Source organism: Mus caroli, chromosome 13 (genome assembly GCF_900094665.2).
Source record: "Mus caroli chromosome 13, CAROLI_EIJ_v1.1, whole genome shotgun sequence".
Taxonomy (NCBI): Eukaryota; Metazoa; Chordata; class Mammalia; order Rodentia; family Muridae; genus Mus; species Mus caroli.
In genome coordinates this window covers 75,286,104-75,307,947 of record NC_034582.1, presented here as the reverse complement: position 1 = coordinate 75,307,947, position 21,844 = coordinate 75,286,104, and the positions used below count along the sequence as shown (strand labels likewise).

Sequence of the window (21,844 nt, the reverse complement as noted above, 5' to 3'; positions counted from 1 at the left end):
CCAATCACTCTAATAGACCCATTTTTAAAAAATATTTACTGCTGTTTTTAAAATTTGGGAAAACAGTTCAGTGGTTTTCAACTAAACTTATAATGTAGGTTCTCCTATAATGTTAGGATAAGGTATTTCAGAGGTGTGTTGTGTGTTTGGGGTTGGGGACTAGTATCTAAATTACCTGCTTACATTTGGTTCATTAAGACTTAACTCACGTCTTTTAAATCCTCAGTAAATTCCATCAGTAAATTTCCAATTTAGAAACAAAGTACTCAGAAGGATCTAAGAGTTTAACTGTAATGTTAATCACGTCTGAATGTAGTGCATCACTAATTTGACCAAACTTCAAATAAACTGGCAAACAATTATACAAAAACAGAAAAAAAAAAAACACTTTTATTTTCCACAAGGAAGAGCAATAGGAAAAGTTAAATCATTTCCCACATGGTTTTCTTAAAACAGAGCCTACAAGGACATATTCAGCACCAAATAAAAGATTACAACAGCCATAGAATATAATCTATAAAGCAAACATTTAATATTGCACTTTGTTTCTCGAACATTTTGGATTTGACTTTTCCTAAATGAAAAATTAGGAAGCTATCTTGAATACTAGAGCACGACTGTGGCCCTCAGGTGTTATGTCAAGAATTGACCAATATTTAGAAGTATAATGCCTCTAAAGAGTAAAGAATTAATGGGAAAAGTAAAACCTTATTTTGCCAAATCGTAAAAGAATTTTGTCACCAGTGCCAATTATCAGAATATTGGTCATTCTTGCATTATAATAGAGTATTGTGTAGAACATGGTAGTGAGTGCCAGAGGCCATGCACACCAACAATTGTTCCCTAGTTAGACAGAACACAGAGTCAGGTGTTTTGAGACAATCCCTCCCTCCCAACGAAAACAAAGCCACCAAATGCCCTTTATGCCAAATATCCCATCAGCTTCTTCTGGGGGTGGGGGTGGGGGACATTCACAAAATGATTTAACAATTAAAAAAATAATTCACCCCATTTCCTTATTATCTAGTATTAGTTTGCTATGGGAGCACAAACCCTTTAACTGAATCACTTAAAACGCGATTCATTTTTACAACGGGCTTTCTTCACCCTGTCAGCATTATTTCAAACATGAATTATCTTCCATGTTTTCTTAAAGGCCACTTATGGAAAAGCCTATTTTGTATGAAGCTTTAAGACAGTATTTAACCAGGTCAAGCACCAGGCCAGAGTTCCGAGTCTTCTCAGTCACTGTAACTGTGGGTCAGATGGCAAGGTGGGCAGATGACAAGATCCATCTCACACATTATGTTGTAACATCAGAGATGCTGGTGTCACTAAGAACACAAGCCAACTCTTACAAAATCGCTCTATTTTGTACTTTGAGAAGGTGGGGGTTTTACTTGTTTCATGAATGTTAGTATATGGTTACAATCCAACCATAAATTATCTTTAAAAATAATTTACTCATGTGTTGCCCTACTTATATATACTCAAAGCTGGAGACCTATCAATGCCTCTTAGATGACAGGAAAAATTGTTGAAAAACAGTATTATACACGTGTACAAACTAAAGCTACTTATCCCAGCGAACATTCTAGTTTTTCTACTTAGAAAGTTACACACTTTGGAAACAAATTTGGGATTTTGTTCTCTCAAACGTGAGCAAATGTATAAATGAAGCTTCCCCCATCATGACCTTGATATATTCTGGCTTACTGAAGTACCTTGCATCAGCAAAACTGATATCCAACACATGTGTTTTGGAGGTAATTAAGTAACTCTGTATAAAAATAAATGCACTTTTCCCTCCCTTCCCTAGTGACCGGGCAGCTTCCACTCGTTTTTAAAATAATAAAAATATTTTTCCAGAGCAACAGCCCTTGCCTCTGCTGGTGCCCGCCCGCCCTACTGTCTTTCTCCACTCTGAGCTTTGTTTCTTCTTCTATGTAATGATAAAAAGGGGAATGTGGGTGGGTTATCAGTTTTGTGTATGTCCCATTTCCGAATATCCCTCTCCAAAAAATCCAACCAAATAACAACAATTAACAACAACAACAACAGCAACAACATAACAGTGCAACAAACATAGACGGCATTCCAACAGTTTGGCAAGTGATGCATTCACCTGAGATTGAGTGATGTTAGGCAGTCAGTAACACAATGCTGCTCTGCTATCAATAGTAGAAAGGCAACACTCTCACAGAAAACCAAACAACAGCCATAAAAAGTCTCTTGTCAGCCTTCTCCTCTTGTCTCTTTTCTTCTTGTATCTGTTGCTTATCTACTACAGTAGGCTGCAAAACATACAGCAAAAGGATTGGCTTGAAGGCATTTGATGTTTGTAAATAAATCCACAGTAGGATCCAAGCTGAAGAGGTGATACATGGTCAGCCTAGTAGGACAATTCTGAGCATGTGCATATGCAGGTAGAGTCCAGGCTACATTAACTTAACAAACAAACAAAAAAACCCAAAAACAAAACAAAACAAAAAACTAAGAAAAAAAACCTGTCAGTGCATTTTGTTTTGTTTTTTTAATGTCAAAGTTTTTCAAAGCTTTCTTTTGTTCCATGTTGTGCTGACCATAAACAAGTTGTAAGAGTATCAAGAGTCTGGCATAAATGGAAAAAAAAATGCTGTAGTGACATTGAACTGCACAATGTAAGCATTGAGCATGTGCAAATTTTCAAATAGGAGGGACAACATCCTTCTCTGCAATGGTGTCTTGACACGGATGACCACAGGCTAAGAAGATGCCCTTAACATGTGCCAGTTTTAAAGAAGGAAAGCTCAGATCTTCAAGCATGTTGGAGCAGCCCCAAATGATGCTGTAGGATTCTAAAGCATGATCACTGGTTGTTTCATGTGTTTGCCATCTGTCTGGGCAAAAGCAATTCCACTTCCTCTGAAAACGTGTCTCCAAGATACTTCTCTGTCCTCAGCTGGAAGAGATACAGTTCAGAACCCATGTCAACTTGACTCAGTCAAGTGTTCCTTCAGCGAGAGGGGCATGATGGTCTGTCCTCGGATGACTGATCAGGATTTGGATCAATCTAGTAGGAATAAGACAAAATTTACAAAGTTAACTTGGTAAGGTGTAGGAAGAATGCAACACTTACCCGCTTTTCAGTAACAATCAGCAAATGTAACCAATATAATCAGAGGACATACATAACTTCTTAGTTAATTATACACTGGTGTCCCTCCCTCGGACGTGCTGCATGAGAATGCAAGGGTACTAGCATTATAGTTCTGCATGAATAGTTCAATTGCACACAAGTTCCTGGCAGGCTCTCTTTTAGCAGGGCAGTTTCACTCAACATCAGCGTTGCTTACACTCAGTTATAACACTGGAGTATAGCATCAAATCGCTCATGTTCTTTGTAAAGTGACTGTTTTGTTCTTGTTCTAAAGGCCAGTGCACCTTTTCCTGAGGTTCTATGGTTCCTGTGAAACTTAAGGGTCTTCTCTACAAGTCTGATCCATTTGAACTTAAATGTGAGACACCAAAGTGCCTCAGAAGTTTTCCACAAAATACACATTTCTGAAGAAAACAGCCAGTTGTCTTGTAGTTAAGTTACATTCCAGAGCTAGTTTAGTGTTGTACAAGTTTTAAATTAACTTATATTCATCTTGAAATGGGCAGAATTTATGAAAAATTAGATGAAATTAATACTATTTATATATTCATTTAAAAAAATTCCCCCATGAAAGCTATGAATACTCAAAGTAAGCCAGAAGCAAAATAAAAAATATAAGACTAAAAATACAGTAATAGAATTTGTGAGAAATAGTAGAACATTTTCAGAATCTAACACATATTTTATAGACTACGATAAGACAGGAAAATGTCTAATCAAAAATGTGTATGAGCAGATTCTGAGTACCCTGTAGTCAATGAGGATGGTTTTAGGGAACCACGTCTCCAGTTATGGTGTCACAGCAATTGGTTTCAAAGTAAAAACAAGATCCTTTGTGTCTAATGCATATGAGACAGTGGAATAAATTATATAACCCAGGGGATGATTCTCTTGATTTATAATTATTTTGGTTATCAAGGTCAATTTGAAAGGTCCTATAAAAATGTCTACTGTTGGCTCGTCATGTAAGAAAGCCCTGAAACTGCTGAACCCAGCCCCTTCTGTCCTTCCTCGGGCCTGCCCTTCCTGCCTATACTCCCGTCTTTGGAGGGCTAGTTGGAGTTTAAAATTCAGCTTTAAGAATCACCTTTCTCAGGGAAGCACTCTGATTTCCTAAGCGCCAATAAGCTGCTCATTACCTGAGTGCTGTTTCCTAACACTGTTAAAGTAAGACTTCACTTTGAATCTTTTTTTTTTTTCACTAATTTGTGAGCCTATCCAAAGTGCTTATCTTTACTCACGAGTGCCCAGTGTGATCAACATGAAGGAAGAGCATAAATAATTTAGCCGTGTTTTTTAAAAAGTCATTTGGAAATATGCTAACTTTTCTTATGACTAAGAATGCTAAAATATGTAAGAATTAGATTGGAGAACTATGAATAATATAAATTCTAGCTATTTAATTAATGTTTACAAAGTTATAAGGTTATTTCTTTAAAATGCTAATGAATCAACTAGAGTTTGAACATCATATTATTTCCTGGACGAAGTCAAACGTGTTGAAGTTAGAAAATTTGACAATTGTAACTTTTAAGCTGTTCTAAATTTTTTACTCCTGGGATAATCAAGAAGCAACTGTCTTGCTAAAGCCTTTTTAAAACCGTCTACTGCTGCTTCCTAGGAGACTCAGTACATTGTTATTTGTCTTGGTGCTTACCTCTGAATAGAGAGGTGGGGGCAAGAACCGAAACTCCTGGATATAAGCAAACAATGGTCCTTGAAGAGCTCTCTCAAAATCATCACAAGCACTCACTGGGGCAAGATTATTCCGTCTCTGTTCCTCAGTTACGACCTCTGCATAGCTGGGTGGTGCTGAAGGAGAAAGATACACGCAATTCGAACAACATGTTCTTATGCATGTCAAAATACACAGAATAGTAGATATTAAAAAAGTGTCATGTGAAAGTGTAATTATTTGTTTGGTGATTAAAACAAGAGAGACATATAACCAAACTTAACATTAAGGTCACATGTGCTAAGGAAAGGTACAATTTAACTAGGAATATAATATACCAAAAACAAAAGAGAAAGTCTTAATAGTAATAGAGAACATTTAAAAATGTATTATGTAATTACCTTCAGGTCTTTCAGGAAGGGACAGACCAAGCCAGTTCATATTCATGCTACACTGACTGCTCACACTTGAGGTTCTGCTACCAAATGGATGCAGTGGGATGGTCCCAATGACTAGTGGCAAACTGAGAAGCAAATCCATGGCCCCAGGAATATCCACGTATACCTACAGAGACAGAAGCTTCCGTCAGCACTCCAGGTACAACCGTCTTTAAAACACAACCTAATTCTGTTATTAGCTGTGATTCCCTTTAAAGTTCTTCACAATTTTATGTGCCATGTTCTAGGCTTATGAGAGGTAGAATTACAATGTAAAATTTCACACACACATTTAAACTCCACTATAAGTGGACTATAAAAACCATACTTGGATAAGCTAACACTACAACCCTACAACTTTAAGTCATAAAAACTTTGTACAGTAACACCTACCATTAGTGAATACTCCACTCGGATTATACTACAGTCAAGGATGGAGGGTGAAACCGGTGGGATTTTGAGCAGCTTGCCATTCCACGTCTCTGTCTTCCCAGAGGATAAAGACTCGCCACGTAAGTTTGCCACAAGCTGTTTTACTTCCTTCATTTTCCCTTTGGCATAGAAGGCCTGCGTCTGGTAAATGGCTGCCTTTGGCACTACCATTCGGGAAGAGCAGTTCTCAATCTCAGCAAATATCTGGATTGATTCACCTGCAGAGGGAAGCCATTAAATTTACTATTAGAAAACCAGCCAACACCCACTATAAAGTGTAGACCTCTGAAGTTCAACTATGAAGCCCATATAACTCTATGGCAGAGAAACTATCCTGGACGTGAGCAAAGTGACTTACAGTTAAAACAAGACCTGCTCACTCTTGCTTTCCCAAGAGAAAAGCAGCCCACGATTGTAAGAAGAAAACGGACAGAGACAATGGAACATCTGTACTAGGGAAGACTGGGTGCTTACTTTTGGTATTTGTCATATTCTATGTGTATACACAAATATTTAGTAAACTGCTTTTTGTGGGCTTCAACCTCACACATACCTGGGGTGTAGCCCTTCCTTTCAATCTTGGCACTTAAGGATATGGGGCCTGAGGTGCAGAACCAGCAACAGAGTGTCTTTTCTTTTGTGCCTGCTTGGGGTGACTGTAAAAAATAAATTGAGAAAAAAAAAAAAAAAACATCAATGTACAAACTCATAAAAATGTCACATTTTAAAAATCCAATTAGAGAACTGATTTTGTTCCCTTAATCAATGGTTTTAAATGACACAAAACTTCTGTCTTTATATAAACTTCCATTCAATAAAGAAAAAAAAAATGCTTTACATCCTATTCCAAAGCAAAGTTTTAACCCATCATGTACAAATAAAAACTAATGAAAATAAACAAAAAAACCCTTTCCAAATTCTGCATAAACTGTTTGAAACTTGGTTGTAATTTCAAATGGTAACATCTTACTTTGAAAATGTAAAAATTTAGTAAGCTGTCCATTTAAAGGTTAAATTTTATTTCTTTAAAGATGTCATCTTTTGTTTAAACCTAATAGTTTTTTAAGCCAAATTTGAATTAGTCTTATAAAATGCAATTAAAAAGAAATTAAGATTTTTTTTTTCCATGAAAATGATGAATCCCCATCGCTTGAAGCCTATCCCTAATTGGAAGAATGCAATGTAGTACAAAGCTGGATTTGTGACAGTTTCAAGTAAGAGTAGATGTTATTGTCTTAAACGATAATATTGTGCATCAAATCATTTAGAAACCAGGCTTTGTTATTGCTATGTTCAGAGTAAAAGCTATTTCACATCACATACTGGTCTTTTAAATTTACTTAGCACAGCATGAAAAATAGGAGCACATTACTCATTTGCTTGTGTACTCTATTTCTACTGTATTTTAAAATAGGCATTTTTAATGGAATTTAATAAAATTTCTTTATTAGAGCTATGGAGATTGCATAGATTAAGTAACTGTTCTTTATGTATTAAGTTAAAAAGCAATCCAGAATTCAGTCAGTTCTTACCAGTAATGAAGGAGTGTTGATATCTATGTGCTCAAAGACTGTAAATTCCTTCTTTAATTTTACTGGTAGAAGCCAAGGCCTATGCAATTCGGCTTTCACCCAATAGCGCACACTGCCATGTCGGCCTTCGAATGAGGTAGCAAGTGGTCTGTGTAAAATATAAAGATGGATATATTAATCTTATGCCTGTTTCTAAAAATTCAGTATTAGATCAGAATAAACCATTAGCATGTTGAACTGTCTGTGAGGTACCACGTATAGAAAGATGTCACCATGTGCTGTTTTTGGATCAAGGAGGTACCACAAGTAAAATTTCTTACAACTTTCCAAAGGGATAAGTCACTGGGGAAAGATCTTTTATTTTCAAGTAATGATGAGAGGTAAATGTAACAGAAAATTTGTTTTTAAAGCCAGAAGAATTCTTTTAAACTAAAGAGCCTACTTTTAATGTTGGTGGCAAAATTATGAAAGTTAAATAAACTATTCTTGAAAAGGTAAAAAATTTAATACAAAAAAGTAAAAACTGGCCTCACTATTTCTATTTTAAAATCCTAGATCCTAATCAAACATTCAGAAAAGAGTCTTTAAACTGCTCTACTTTTGTTAGCCAGGAATTAGAGCCTCTTTTTATAGCAACTAATTAAATATAGCATAAAAAGGTCTAGAATACTCTCACAACTTCCTTTTTCATAAATTCACAGAAATGGGAATTGTTCTTTATACCCCAGTCCACTCCTATTCTAACTCTCCCTTGGCTGTTAACTAGCTTTACTTTCTAAGGCTTGAAAAGAAAAATATTTCTATTAAGCCTATGTCAAAAGAGTCAGAACTGTTTCTCAACTTGGCAGATTGTAGGGTTTAGTGTTTAGAAAAGGTTTTAAGAAGCAGCCTGACCCATTAGAGAAATGTTCAGCGTTGTTACTTCCAAGCCAGAGGGCTAGATTATCCTGGTAGAAGTGCCACTATTTTACAATGGTTATGAACTCTACACAAAATTCTAATACAGAACGAGTAAACACAAAGTTAAGATATAGCCAAGGCCTGATAAACTGCTATGAGCTAAATTCATTCTCTAGATCAATGCAGGTGCCAGTTTACAGGCTCCAGTGTCTTAAGAGGCATTATGCAAAAATGTTTACATATTCTATCTCAACAATCTGTTAAAATGCTAAGAATGTACTGTATTTCAAGCTTTCCACTCTGGTGGCTCTGACAGACGTTTCCTTTTAAGTCCAGGTTATGATAGCTTATGTAATGTCCTCAGTAGCTCTGTATACAAAGCTATGGAATGTGTGTCTAAAGAACAGGCCTCTCCTTGAGTGTTATCTTTACATTCTAAATTTATTGCTAATCATTTACAATAGGAGAAAAGACAGAATACTGAATTTTAACCCAGTGAGCCTCAGCTTTCTTCTAATACAGCCAACAATAAGCAGCTGATTGAAGGTTTACTGTTTGATTAGCACCTACTGAATCACCAGTCCTAAATTAAATACTGTTTTATAAGCTTCAAACACTACTGTAAATTCTAACAACTGAGTGTGCTTTCTGTAATTTTGCCACATGAGATTAAAAATAGCTCCTATTTAATATGTTGTTTTCCTCTATCAAGTTTCTATAATGAAAAGGGTTTTTTTTTACTAAAAAAATTAAAAACTCTGTATTTAAATATGGAGTATCTAATTTTGCTTGACTAAGAGTATCCATAGAAAATACCTATTCCTTAGAATACTTACGTCTGTGGAAGCTCGAAGCTAAATGCATATTCATGCCTTCCTGAATGAATAGTGTGGAAGCCTTCTTCAGAATTATCATCATCTAAAATGAAAAACACAAGAAAACAAAACCTTGTTATTCTCAGGTGGTAACCCAAGATGTTCTTCATGATCGAAGCCACAAGCTTTCATCTTAAGCTATGAGTTCCATTATCAACTTCATTATTTCCTCTGGCTAAAATAAAAATCCTTACTTTCCATTTTTCTTCATTCCTCAACTAGGGATGATGAATAGTTAGTTATACTTTATAGGCTGTTTTATTTTAGTGGAAAAGAAAAACAGTTAAAAAATGTATCAAAACCAGGTTGTGGTATCCGACTACACTGTTATCTTGGCCACCAGTTGTTTACTTAAGTGCTAGTAAAACAAAAATCGCAAATTGCCAGTTTTTGGTGGCTACTGACTTTCTAGAGAAGACTGCTCCTGTTGCACCCTGTTAGCAGAGTTGGGAGGACCCCTGGGACTCAGGGTCACCCAGAGGGGACCCTGTCCAAAGGAAAGTGGTAAGCAACTGTTTAAAAGCTACATACAATTGTTTACTTAGACAATATTCAACACTCAACTGGTTTTAGCAGCAGACTGAAATCTGCTTTTATAAGTTTAATTACAAGGCACAGAATTTAAAAGATGCTTACAAAGAAACCATTTTTTTCAACATCCTTAAGTCTAATTGGGTAGTTTCCATTTGCAGGGGCTTGGGCGGGGTGGGGGTATAAGCTTTCACTTAACCCATTTCTTTTGCTCGGATTCATGTGTGTGTGTCGTGAAAATAAATAAAAAATGTGAAAAGGTACTTTTGGCTTTCTACGTAATATACCAAAGTCTTAGTAGCTTTACTTGGTGGGCAATCCTTTTTAATTAGAATGGAATGGAGGTGGGGGCTGGCGCTGCATCACTACACTTCACCTAAGTACTGAAAATGCATAAAAAATATGATTTTCCTCCCCAAATCATCGTGACCCGCCCATTTCTGCACACTCCTGCCCGCGCCTCCTGGGGAGCCCCTCTTAAGTGTCAGCCCTGAGGACCGGCCAGGGGACCGTGGCCCGTCAATTCGCTCCCTCCAAGGCGCCCAAACTTCGCCTCCCTCTCCCTTTCTTCCTCCCGGTTCCCTTTTGTGCCAGCTCAGCAGTCTCATTGAGGCGAGCGGCGGCCGCCGCGCCGTGGTAAACAAGTGCCTGGCTGTCAATCAAGAACTAGACTGGAGCAGGAGAGGACCGGCCTAAACCGGCGCTGAGCAGCTCTCAGCCGGCCCGCCCGCTCGCGCCCGCGCTCCGCGCGCCCCGCTATACATACGGCATACGTCGCGCGGCGCTCGCGCCCGCGCAGCCTAGCCTGCTGAGCCGGGGGCGGGGCCACCGCGCGCTGCGCTTCCGCTTTCCACGCCCCAGCCGGTGACCGGTTCAATCTGGCTCAGGCCACCCTGACACCTACACTGTTACAGCCGGGGGGAACTGGGGCGGCGGCAGAGAGGCGAAGGCCCGGGGGAATAATGGGCGAGGCCGAGCTGGCCGCAGCGTTCTCTGCACTGCCCTGCCTCTGTCATGTCCCCTCGGGCCAGACAGGTACCAGCCCCGGGAACCCTGGCGCCTGCACGTTCCCCAATCCCCGGTAGGGGGGATTTTTAACCGAGACTGCACCCAGGGCAATGGCACCTGCGGCGGCTGCGCTGGGCGAGAGGCGCGCCCAGAAGCCGAGGTGGCGGGCCAGGAGGGACCTTTACCGGCGCACGCCGGTTCCAAGCCTCGCCCCAACCGGCGCGAGCCGGCTTGATCCTCCCCACCCCCACCAGCCCAATCCAATCAACGCCTGGCATCGCCTTAGCAACAGGCTAACAAACGCTGCTCCGCCTATCCCCGGGCGCCTGGGGCGGGCGCTCAGCTACCAGGCTAGTTTGAGAGCGAGCTGCCAGTTTGAAGTCATTGAAACTCTTCCAGCCCTACGAGCCCGTCCACGCGTAGCCAGGCTTGCCGGGGCACCTCGCAGGGTGCAGGTAGTTATCCTAACCGTGAGATCGTGGTGCAATGGATCAAGTGTTTGTCCATAGATCTCTCTATCTATTCCCCCCCACTACAAGTCTGAACTCTTCAAGGCAAAAGCCTTTGTCTCTTCTTATTTCATTAAAGGCTGCAACGTCCAAGCAGGCTCACAAGCAAATTCATGTGTCTGCCCTTATTTAAAAAAAATAAATAAGAGCGCTGTCATTAGGCATTGTACGGACCATCCGTGTAGACGCTGCGGAAGGAGAACTAGGGAACCATTTCAGCATGTGGAATACCTCGGTGTAGGTGCGTCGTAAACCCTAAGAATTGGCTTCGCCTTCATATTTAAAAGACGATACATTAATTCTGTGTAACTTAAAGCATCCTCCATTTCTCACTTGCCTTAAGTTCAATTAACGTCTCCCTAGGATGTACATTTTAGATATTAAAAAAACAAAGTATTCCTCTCTCTGAAAAGTCGCCAGTATTTGCACTAAAATACTGCATTAGAAAGGAGAAACAAATTACATAACCAGTTTTAACATTATATTCTTCTTGGACTAGGAATTAAGTCATCGCCACCACCTGACGCGTGTAACCAATCTGCTGAGAGCAGAACAAGCGCCCCTCCTCACCATCCCCCAGAACTGGTCCGAAACAGGATTGAACCGCTTCTAACAAAGGGTGGAAACTTAGAAAAACAAGCTTGGAGTCGCCTGTATTTCCACATTGTAGGCACTTAAACAACAGATTGCAAATCTCAGGATCCCTTCTCCCTTTGACAATGCTTCAATCTTTATCTTATACCCCAAACCCAAATCCGATGTGTCATATACTTTTCAATTCCATCTGTCTGCCATGGGTTTCATTGAATCCACGTTCCAAAGTTAGACATGATGCTCTGAGAAGAAAATTACTGACCCCGAATGGCTTCTAAAACTGACTTAATAGTTTGCATAATGATAGATATTATCCTTTGAAATAAACGATGCTTGATGTACATTTTAAAAGGAATTGGGAAAAAATAGGGGGAAAACACGTGGGGGTGTTGGTGCCATATGTCAAAATAGGCAATGGAAGCCCTTTATCAAAGAACAATAATCAAGTCCTCAAAGTCGTTTGTACGTTAATATCAAAATCAGATACATCTAGCAACCTTCTTAAATGTCACTACAGTTCTTTATTGGAGCTCATTTCTGGATCTAAGATTGTAAAATAAAGGATATCCAATATTGGACTGCAGCTTTTGCAAATGAATTTGAAAATATTAGTAAAACGACTGAGTCACATTTAAACACGTTGTAAGGTGCGTATGGCAGATATGAAGCCGGTTACAGATGTAGTTAAGTGCAGTTTGCACTCACTTTGCAGACGTCTGCATGGATTAAGGCTTAACACGCTTGAACGTCAAGGAGAAACTACAGCTTCTAAGTTTGCTAACCTTTATCAAACTGCCGATTAGAACTGCACTAAATGAGATTAAAGTTCTCATGCAAAGAAGTCGAATGTAGTGACTAATTAAAAACTTACCTCTTTCGTGCCCAATTAAGATGTCTTTATGGTTGAAATATTCTACTTCTTCAGTGTAATTCTGTGTATAGGCAGTATTGGAGCCGGCGTTTCTTGATTCCGTCCACCGTACTTTCGCATGTCCTCTTGCATGAATTTTAAGAGATTTTACTCTGATCTCCCCGGTAACTTCTAAATTTACCCTTCCTGAGACAGTGTCCCCGCTAGAATACACGGGGACATTACTGTCATTAAGACAGTCAAAGCTTATTGTCAAACTCTTTACCTTTCCCAGCACCATGATTATAACAAAATCTATAAAAATATAATGTAAGACCAAAAAAAAAGTCAAGATCGCATATAAGATGTGATCTTCACTTAACACTGATGGGTGTCTTTGCCGTGCAAGAAAAAAAAATCATGCAGGCAGGATCAGTGATTGTCTACAAATAGTTCATTGAGATTTCTTAAAAAGTCAGGGCAGCAGAGAAGCCGCTGCTCCTCGCTCCTGCTCGTCTCAGTGGTCTCCTTACAAAGACGGGCGGCTGGAGGCTGCCAGCTCACTTTAAGAGCAGCTTTGTGAAAAACAACCCTAGTGCGCAGGCGCAGGCTGCGACTGCGGCCAGCCTTCCAGCGCGCTCCCTCCCGCGCGGCGCGCGCCCCGCTCTCGCCGCACGCTCCCGGTACAGTAGGTGTGGAGCGGGCGCCGCCGACTTCGGTGCATGGGCCGCTGCGATTGGCAGGCGGGCACCCCGCCACCCCCGCCACCCCCGCCGCGGCCGCAGCGCCGGCCCCGCACGCGCTCCCGGAGCTGAGCAGAGGGACCCGGCGGCGCCAGGCCAGGAGTGTGCGCCTGGGCCGCGGACCCGGAGGACGTGCGAGCCGTGGGGGAAGGGGAGAAACCAGTTGGGCAAGCGGTTGGTGGCCGGAGTCTGAGCTAATGAATTTCAAAAGAAACGTAATAAAAAGCAGACAAATATTGTTCATAGAAGAAAGCGTTGTTGACTTGGATAGAAATAACAAAAGCAAGCAGGACTTTGTAGGCTGGGTGGCAATGGACTAAGCCAAGGCCTGAGGAGCCAAAGAACAATGCTCCAGGCAGCTCTCATCTTCAGCTCCTACAGCATCAAACCCAGTCAAGTTGTCTATGTAGTGTGTAGGCCTGACCACTTCCTCGAAGGGAGAAAAAGTCCTTTTTCAAGACACCACCTACTGCTCCTTTTGCAGGGAATGACGCGATTACAACTCCTGTATCAGGAATAAGAACAGAGCTCACACCCCTAATTACCACCTCACAAGAGGCAGTTTGAACATAGTCATTTAGCTGACATGGTTTACAACAGACGGAAAAGCCTTAGGAAAGCATATACGGTGGTTTTTGGTTTCTAAGTATGATTTGTTATATAAGTGAGGCTTAATTTTGTTAAGCCTTACTTTTAATTCAACATGCTAATTGCCGTGCTGCATCTTTAAATACAGGCACATTTCTCCTTTTTTAATGCCTTGAGTAAAATACTCAGTCATAAACATCATTAGGATTTAGGGGGCAATGGATCATTAACAATCAACATAACCTCATATCAGGGCTATGTTATAAAATTCTGTATTATGCCTAACCAAAAAATGTGGGGGGACGTTGTCCATAGTTAAACATTAGATTCTTTTTGCATGATAAATCTGGATAGGTCGAATCACAACAAACTAAACACATTCATTTTGCTGTTTTCTTTATTTAAAAAAGAAAAAAATCTACATGTTTAGTTAGATTGAACTTGACACTTGAACTAAAAAAACACTAAAATATAACTATGTCAGGAATAATTACTGGAAAAGCCATTTGTCTGAAGAGTTTAGCTTTTTATGCATAAAATTACACATCTGTGTATTTGGGCCAGGGTGTGGGGTGGGGGTGGGGGCAACTTTCTTCTCTTGGTTGACACCTGGTGGATAATCCAGGTAAAGTGTCTAACCCTTGGGCTAAGGGTTGGTAACAAATACTACTGGTGTTTTTCTCCCCCTAGTGGTAACAGCCACGTCTTTGCTAGAATGTCAAGTTTCCTTCAGTATGAGGTGGATTTTGGCATTAGACAGCACAGAAGATTGAGCAGGGAGTGGAGTTAAAAGTGGGCACAAGGAGAATTTACATTATTTTTTAAATTTTATGTATGTATGTATGTATGTATGTATGTATATCTATGTAAGAGCATGCATTGTGTGTTCTGGAACCTGTTGAGCCAGAAGATGGTGGCCTCAGACTCCCTGTTACTGGAGTTATAGATGTGAACTTGGCTACGTGGGTGCTGTGAACTGACACATATATGTGTGTGTGTGTGTGTGTATCACATTTCTGAAAATTAAGTATCACTATTTAAGAGCATGAGAATTGCATTTAATGGAAAAGGATCCTAGTATTGTTTGTAGTTTGTAAAGTTTCTAATGGGGAATCATCCCCATCCCTGTAACGCTCCCTCTTTTATTTGATGCTCCTAAGATCTTTTGCTTCATTGGATTTACTTTGCTATTAGTCTAATGTGACTTCTCAAACACGTTAGTAATGGACACATGCTAAACCTTAACCAACAATAATTTTTACCCATGTTGCATTTATTTCGCTTTGGTCCCCTTTTCCTTTTCAGGTTTTGTTACATAGTATCCCTCACGTGTGTAAACAAGCATATTTGATTCATTTGGCTTTCCCCTCCTCGTTATTGAAGCCACAAAAGCACGATGAACAAACAAATATTCTGGTACCTCTAAATACTTGTGTATGTTTTCATTTCTAAAAGAAATGTTATGCTTAGGTTAAATTTTGTATGTTATTTCTCTTTGATTTTAATTTGCAGACTCAAAATGTCTCCCCTCAAGACAGCTGGGAGTGCTGGTTTGTGGCGTGCTATCTTGGGCTTCTCTGATGTTTCACTGGGACAGTATTGTATTTTGATTTAGATTTCAGCTATTCATCTTCACACCAAGGCTCTTTCCTGCTGCAACCCAGCCTACATCTCATATGCTTTGTCCTCCTACTCATCTGCTAAGTCTCTCCTCCTGTCAAGTACATCTTCTGCCCCCTTTGTTGGCTTGGCTTGTTGTTGCCAATATGTAATTTAAAGGCGAGAGTCACCAAGAGGAATTGGTTCCTAGTTTTGTATAGGAAATTCACATTTTACTGACTGAAAGTTTGTACTAGGGGAATGTTGCCCTTCCCGTCACCTAGTAGTCTCTCTTGATAACGAGGTTTATAAAAGCCAGGCATGGTTGGGGCACCTATAATCCTAGATTTGGGGGTAGGAGTGGAGGCAGAAGTATCAGGAATTCAAGGCCAGTCTTGGCTATCTGAGATCCTGTTAAAAACAAGACAAACAAACAAACAAACAACAAACAACAGTAGCAACCAATAAGACAGACAAAGAAAATATCAAAAAATAATATAATAAAACCCAGGCGTTACCTGTGGCTGCTACCTTTTCTATGTGCATCCTGGAGGGTTTCAAGCATCAGGTTAGTGTTACCATTGTTAACTACCCTTACTTACAGTCATTGAACATCCGCAGGAGATGATCTTAATCCACCATCAGCTCACTGTTCATGTTGCTGTTGTTCCTGCTTGTGGAGAATTTCACTTGACTAGTTATGATTAAAATCAATCAAGAGAGTGTCTCATGGGACACTTGCAGATGAGGTGATTTAAGTCTAAAAGTTGGTTGAGGGCGTGCTACTCTAGAAGATGTTTTCAAGTGACCTTTTATTTCAGGGTCAGGAAACAGATGATCGCTCAAGTTGTGAAACAGCACATTTCATCTATGGCTTGGTAAATTCTCATGCATAATTGGCACTTGGATTTATGTTTACTATTTTTGTAATATAAACCTTTTGATTTTTTTTTAGCAACTGTGTAAACCAGCATATTTTACAGGAGAGAAGATGCATCAGAAATTTGTACTCAGGATTAGCCTGACTCCTTATAGTTATGTATGTATTTCACTTGGGAAAATCTGTCAGACTTTTAATGCCTTATCATTTCGGACTTTGAAAGACTTGTGTCAGGCTGTCTTATCTGTGGGACACAAGCTCCTCCCAAAGAAACCCACCAAAGAGTAATTCTTCCTTCTCCAGTAGCCATTTGCTCCCCAGGAAGAGATGGAGACTACAGAGCACCTTTCTAAGCTAGGCTAGGATTTTGCTTGGCTTAGTCTTGTGCAGGTAACATGCAGTTTCTGTGACTTCATTAGGAGTCTAACCAGAAGACTGCCCTCTCTGCCCTCATTTGGCTCCATAAATGTTGATTACCAGTGTTAAGCATAAGCTCACTGTAAGGTTATAGAATGTTATGGGAAGATACTTTTTAAAATTTTTTTAATTATTTTATATATATATATATATATTTAGCTAACAGCACACAAAGAAAAAACCACATGAGACTGATGAATTAAAAATAAGTTCAAGAGCTGGAGATACGGCTCAGCGGTTAAGAGCACTGACTGCTCTCCTGAAGGTCCTGAGTTCAAATCCCAGCAACCACATGGTTGCTCACAACCATCACAGCTACAGTGTACTCATATACATAAAAATAAATAAATAGATAAATAAATCTTTAAAAAAAAGTTCAAATCATCCTTATTTAAAAAGTGAATCCTTGGGGCTGGAGAGATGGCTTAGAGGTTAAGAGCACTGGCTGTTCTTCCAGAGGACCTTGGTTCTATTCCTAGCATCCACATGGCAGCTTACAACTGTCTGTAACTCAGTTCCCAGGGACCCAACACCCTCACACAGACACACATGTGGCCAAAATACCAATGTACATTAAATAAATAAATAAATAAATAAAATAGAGAGTAATTTTTTTTAAAGTGAATGCTACCCATGATATCCTTACCTTGGTGTAATATCCAACTTCATTTTAAAAAATTAAGGATTTGTGCTGGATGGTTTTTGTTAACTTTACACAAATCTACACATATTTAGGCAGAGGGAATCTTAGTTAAGAAAATGCCTCCATAAGGTTGGCCTGTAGACAAGTCTGTATGGCATTGGGGGAGGACAGGCATAATTGAAAGATGGCCCTGGGCATTATATGGAACAGGCTGAGTAAGACGTGGAGAGCAGGCCAGTAGGCAGCATCCTCCATGGTTTCTGACTGAGTTTCTGTACCCAGCCTCCTGTCTTGAGTTCCTGCTTTGACTTTACTCAGCATTGGACTGTGAGTTGGAAGTACATTAACTGTTTCTTCTCTAAGTTCCTTTTAGTCCTGCTCTTTATCACTGCAATAGAAAATAAAGGAAGACAGGATTTGCTATGGTTTTATTGGTTAAAAAGCTATATCAGTATTAAAACACACAGATTTTATTCAGTAGGTTTCTACTTTATGACTTTTATGCATGATTTTCTAGTTGTTCTGAGTACTGAATCAGTATAAAGTACAATTCAATACAAAGGAAGTCTCAGAAATGCCCAGCAGAGACATTATTCTCTGGCTAATTCTCATGAATAGCATTTCGAACAAGAGTAGCAAGCTTAGAAAGGAAAAATATAAAATATATGGTTTAAATATTAAAGGGGTACCAGGAAGTGCTGAACCCTATGTTCTAGAAGATACCAGATTAAGAGAGTGGAACTTTGCAGCAAGATCCCACTCAGTTAAGTTTAGGTTCAGGCATGGTGGTACACACCTTTAATCCCAGGAGACAGAGCCACACAGATCTCTGAGTTCAAGGTCAATGTACAGAGCAAGTTCCAGGACAGCTAAGCTTGGGGAGTGAGGGAGTTGGAAAACAGAAAACTAAAAATAGAATAAAGGGGGCCATGTTCCAGCCCCAGCAAGCAGCAGAACACAGCAGCTTTACCCATGTGGCTCTGGCTTTAGAGTCCAGTATAGAAGGGTCTACTGGGACAATTGATGCTGGTTAGCTGGAATTAAGAAATTATTGGTGATTAAGAAGAGACCAGCATCATTGAGATAAAATCTTCTGCGAATTATTTTTTGAGAGCACAAAGAAATAGAGATAGCCAAGGTTTTACCTCATGCTGCAGCTGTACTTGGTAATGTGAAAGAGTCATCCAGGTGGTACTGGTTTAAAGGCATGAAGAACAGCTGAGGCTTGGCACTGTGAGAGGCCATGGAAGATCATTGGTGAAGGCACACCCTCAGGTGCAGTTGTCAGCCCAAGACTGAAGGGGTTATGCAAGGGATTTGAGGCTTGGCACAATGAAGAGAGCCTGTTGGTGAAGCCTTGTTGCAGTAGAAGATCCAGTGTATTGAAGATGTCAATACCATGGCATGATCACCAAGAACAGCAGCAGCAGTGGAGTGGATCAACCTAAGATTAGAGTGCTACATAGGGCAGAACTGGAGAAGACACCAGGCATTTGGAGGAGCCCAGAAGATCATCTGTGGATCCCAGACATTGGAACAAGAAGCTGTAACTTTGAAGCTGTCTTGGAGACATCAAGATGTTTGAGATGCCAGAGCCATGGGCTATCTACTGCAGAAAGCTGCTAACAGGGAGTGGAACCAGCCCAGGAGTAAGAAGTTTGTTGCTGTCAAGAAAGATGAAAAAGGAGTTGAAGATCTGAAGACTGCTTTGACATTATCCATGGAGATACAGAGTTTGGAGTTTGCCCAGCTGGTTTCCTGTCCTTCTTTGGAAATTACAGTTAAGTACTTGGATGAACCTCCGAAGAGGGTTTGAACTTTGAACTTTTAACATTATTAAGACTGCTATAGACTATGGGGACTTTTGAAGTAGGGCTAAATGTATATTGCATTATGCTGTGTTTAGGTATGGCCCCCATAGACTCATATGTTTGGACAAGCCTATGGGGGCAAGGGAGTGGAATGTGATGGTTTGTGTATGCTTGGGACACTATTAGGAAGTGTGGCCTTGCTGGAGTAGGTGTGTCATGGTTATGGCTTTAGTACCCTAGTTCTAGCTGCCTGGAGGTGAGTATTCTGCTAGCAGCCTTCAGATGAAGACATAGAACTCTCAGCTCTGCCTGCATCGTGCCTGCCTAGACACTGTCATGCTTCTGCCTTGATGATACTGGACTGAATCTCTGAACCTGTAACTAGCCCCAGTTAAATGTCATCCTTGTAAGAGTTGCCTTAGTCATGGTATCTGTTCACAGCAGTAAAACCCTAACTAAGACAGGGATAATGCCTATTTAACAGAATGGTAGTACAAGATTCATCCTTGGAGCCTGGGAACTCCCCAACCATGAGTTCTAGGCCAGATTTATAGCACCACTCAGTTTCCCTCAGTGGAGTGAGTCTGAAATCTAATCCGAAAACACCAGGTTACCCCCATACTATGTGCGCCACTAATACACTTATGAGTTTATCTTCCCACATTGGTCACTTTCACATAGGTACCTTTGTACATTGATCATATTCTTCACACTATCACCCTCTGAAGTCCAGTGCACCTTTCCTGCCCATTTCCCTCTACATCCCCCAATAATACATATCTATTTTTTTCCTTTTAAATCTAAATTATATTTGTCTGAGTCTGGCTTATTTTGCTTAACATATGCTTCTAACTTCCATCCATTTTTTATAAATATCAATTTATCCAAAACAAAACACATGAAAGCACAGTTCAACACCCATACTGAACCATTTTTATTAAAAGACTTTTGTTTATAAGCACAGTTGCGATGATTAAGAAATAGTTTTTTTTTTTTTCCATTAAGACTTTTGAAAGACCTTTATCAGTAAAGTTGGTGTTAAAAGATACTTGATAATATTATGCCTCATAGTTTCTTTAACAAAGATTTAAACAAAAAAAATTAGGTTGTGGCTTAGATATGAAGGTGGTTTTGGGCATCCCCCAGTGGCAGACACAGTGATTTTCTCCTGCAGCAGTACTGTCTTCAGACACTCTCCACAGAATTCTTTCTGAGTGACTCCTGTTAAGGGCTCAATAATGGACTAGGTTAATTAGAGATTAAGTAATTTTACCTTACATTAATCATCCTCCTGTCAGAATAAATTAACCTCTTTAAGTCCCATTTTCTGGAATTCCCAATGTCCATAGATATCATTCTTGAGGCATTTGATAGCTTCCTAAAATGTAAAACTCATTTGAACTTTGAAATGCCATTAATTAATAGGATTATTAAACTTAATAATCACAGGGATTTTCTCAGATCATGGATGATAAGCATAATTCTAGCCCCTTAAAGGCTTGTTTCTTCCACTGGAGTGATCTGTAAACTGTGCTGTCTCCTTCCTTTCTTAATGTAGAATGGGAGTTAACTTATAAACTTTAAGTTGAAAGAAAATGGAGTAGACCCCCAATGGGATCTGGTAAGTGCTGATGGAGGGCTTGGTGTGTGGTGTTGGGATTGGGTTGAAATAAGAGCTGTAGTAGCAGAGTTTACATTCCTTCGCCAATGTGAACTTTATTTATTTATTTATTTATTTATTTTGGTTTTTCAAGACAGGGTTTCTCTGTGTAGCCCTGTCTGTCCTGGAACTCACTTTGTAGACCAGGCTGGCCTCGAACTCAGAAATCCACCTGCCTCTGCCTCCCGAGTGCTGAGATTAAAGGCCTGCGCCACCACACTCAATGTGAACTTTTCCCTACACTCCCACCATTGTTTCCCTAGTTCTTTCTGTTTTCCTAGTTCTTGCTGAGACTACGATGGTGTCCTGTGAGAAGAGCTTCTGACCACTTTCAGTCCCACAGTTCTCTGACTGGCTCAGAGAGCAAGTGAGTTTGTCAATCAGTCAAGGAACAAAGCAAGTGGGCTTCCTGATTGAGATTTCAGAAGCCCCAAGAACATAAACTCAAAACCAAATTGACCAGTGGTATTAGTTCATTTGTATTTTGCAAAGCAAAATAACACAGTGAATTTTATCAGAGGTAATTTGGGAAATAGTCAAACATTTGGCTTTACTTAGACAGGCAGGAGAGGTCGGGCGTGGTAGGCACACCTTTAATCCCAGCACTCGGGAGGCAGAGGCAGGCAGATTTCTGAGTTTGAGGCCATCCTGGTCTACAAAGTGAGTTCCAGGACAGCCAGGGCTAAACAGAGAAATCCTGTCTCGAAAAACAACAACAACAACAACAACAACAACAAAAAGGCAGGAGAATCCACTCAGAACTAGGTTCCATCGGGCAGGCTTTGTTTATCCTTTTCTATCTTGAATTTGAGCCCCCAAATCTTCAACTTTGGCTCGTTTTTAAAGGTCTCTCTAAATGTGGGCCTAGCCTTTGAAGCATACCTCAGCTAGATGTCTCTTAGTTCCGGGGATTCTTGGTACTAGGAGTTATCACAGAGAAAGGACCTTCAGTTGAGGAAATGCCTTCATGAGGTCCAACTGTAAGGCATTTTCTCAATTAGTGATCAAGGGGGAAAGGCCC

The 21,844-nt window shown here is 40.1% G+C and overlaps 1 protein-coding gene across 2 annotated transcripts; it reads right to left on the bottom strand.

Moving 5' to 3' along the window:
* Positions 1 to 359: 359 nt before the first annotated feature.
* Arrdc3 (arrestin domain containing 3) lies at positions 360 to 13,044 on the bottom strand. 2 transcript variants are annotated; one of them, XR_002379473.2, is made up of 8 exons: positions 12,504 to 13,044; positions 8,952 to 9,033; positions 7,216 to 7,363; positions 6,237 to 6,339; positions 5,645 to 5,901; positions 5,216 to 5,378; positions 4,797 to 4,989; positions 360 to 3,052 (listed from the first exon to the last, which is right to left on the bottom strand). XR_002379473.2 is itself a non-coding variant. In XM_021180071.2 (8 exons), the coding sequence occupies exons 1-8, from the start codon at positions 12,781 to 12,783 to the stop codon at positions 2,996 to 2,998; spliced, it is 1,245 nt and encodes a 414-aa protein (XP_021035730.1). In that variant the 5' UTR covers positions 12,784 to 13,042; the 3' UTR covers positions 360 to 2,995. The 2 variants fall into 2 exon arrangements, 1 of the variants encoding a protein (XP_021035730.1); XM_021180071.2 differs by having other exon boundaries at positions 4,797 to 4,951; positions 12,504 to 13,042.
* Positions 13,045 to 21,844: the final 8,800 nt, after the last annotated feature.

Excerpts from the sequence above, each read along its gene's own strand:
- Arrdc3 (XM_021180071.2), bottom strand. The coding sequence starts at position 12,783 with ATGGTGCTGGGAAAGGTAAAGAGTTTGACAATAAGCTTTGACTGTCTT. Across the intron at positions 9,034-12,503 it reads CTTAATTGGGCACGAAAGAG|ATGATGATAATTCTGAAGAA; the intron begins GTAAGTTTTTAA and ends TTTTCATTTTAG. Across the intron at positions 6,340-7,215 it reads TCAACACTCCTTCATTACTG|TCACCCCAAGCAGGCACAAA; the intron begins GTAAGAACTGAC and ends TATTTTTTACAG.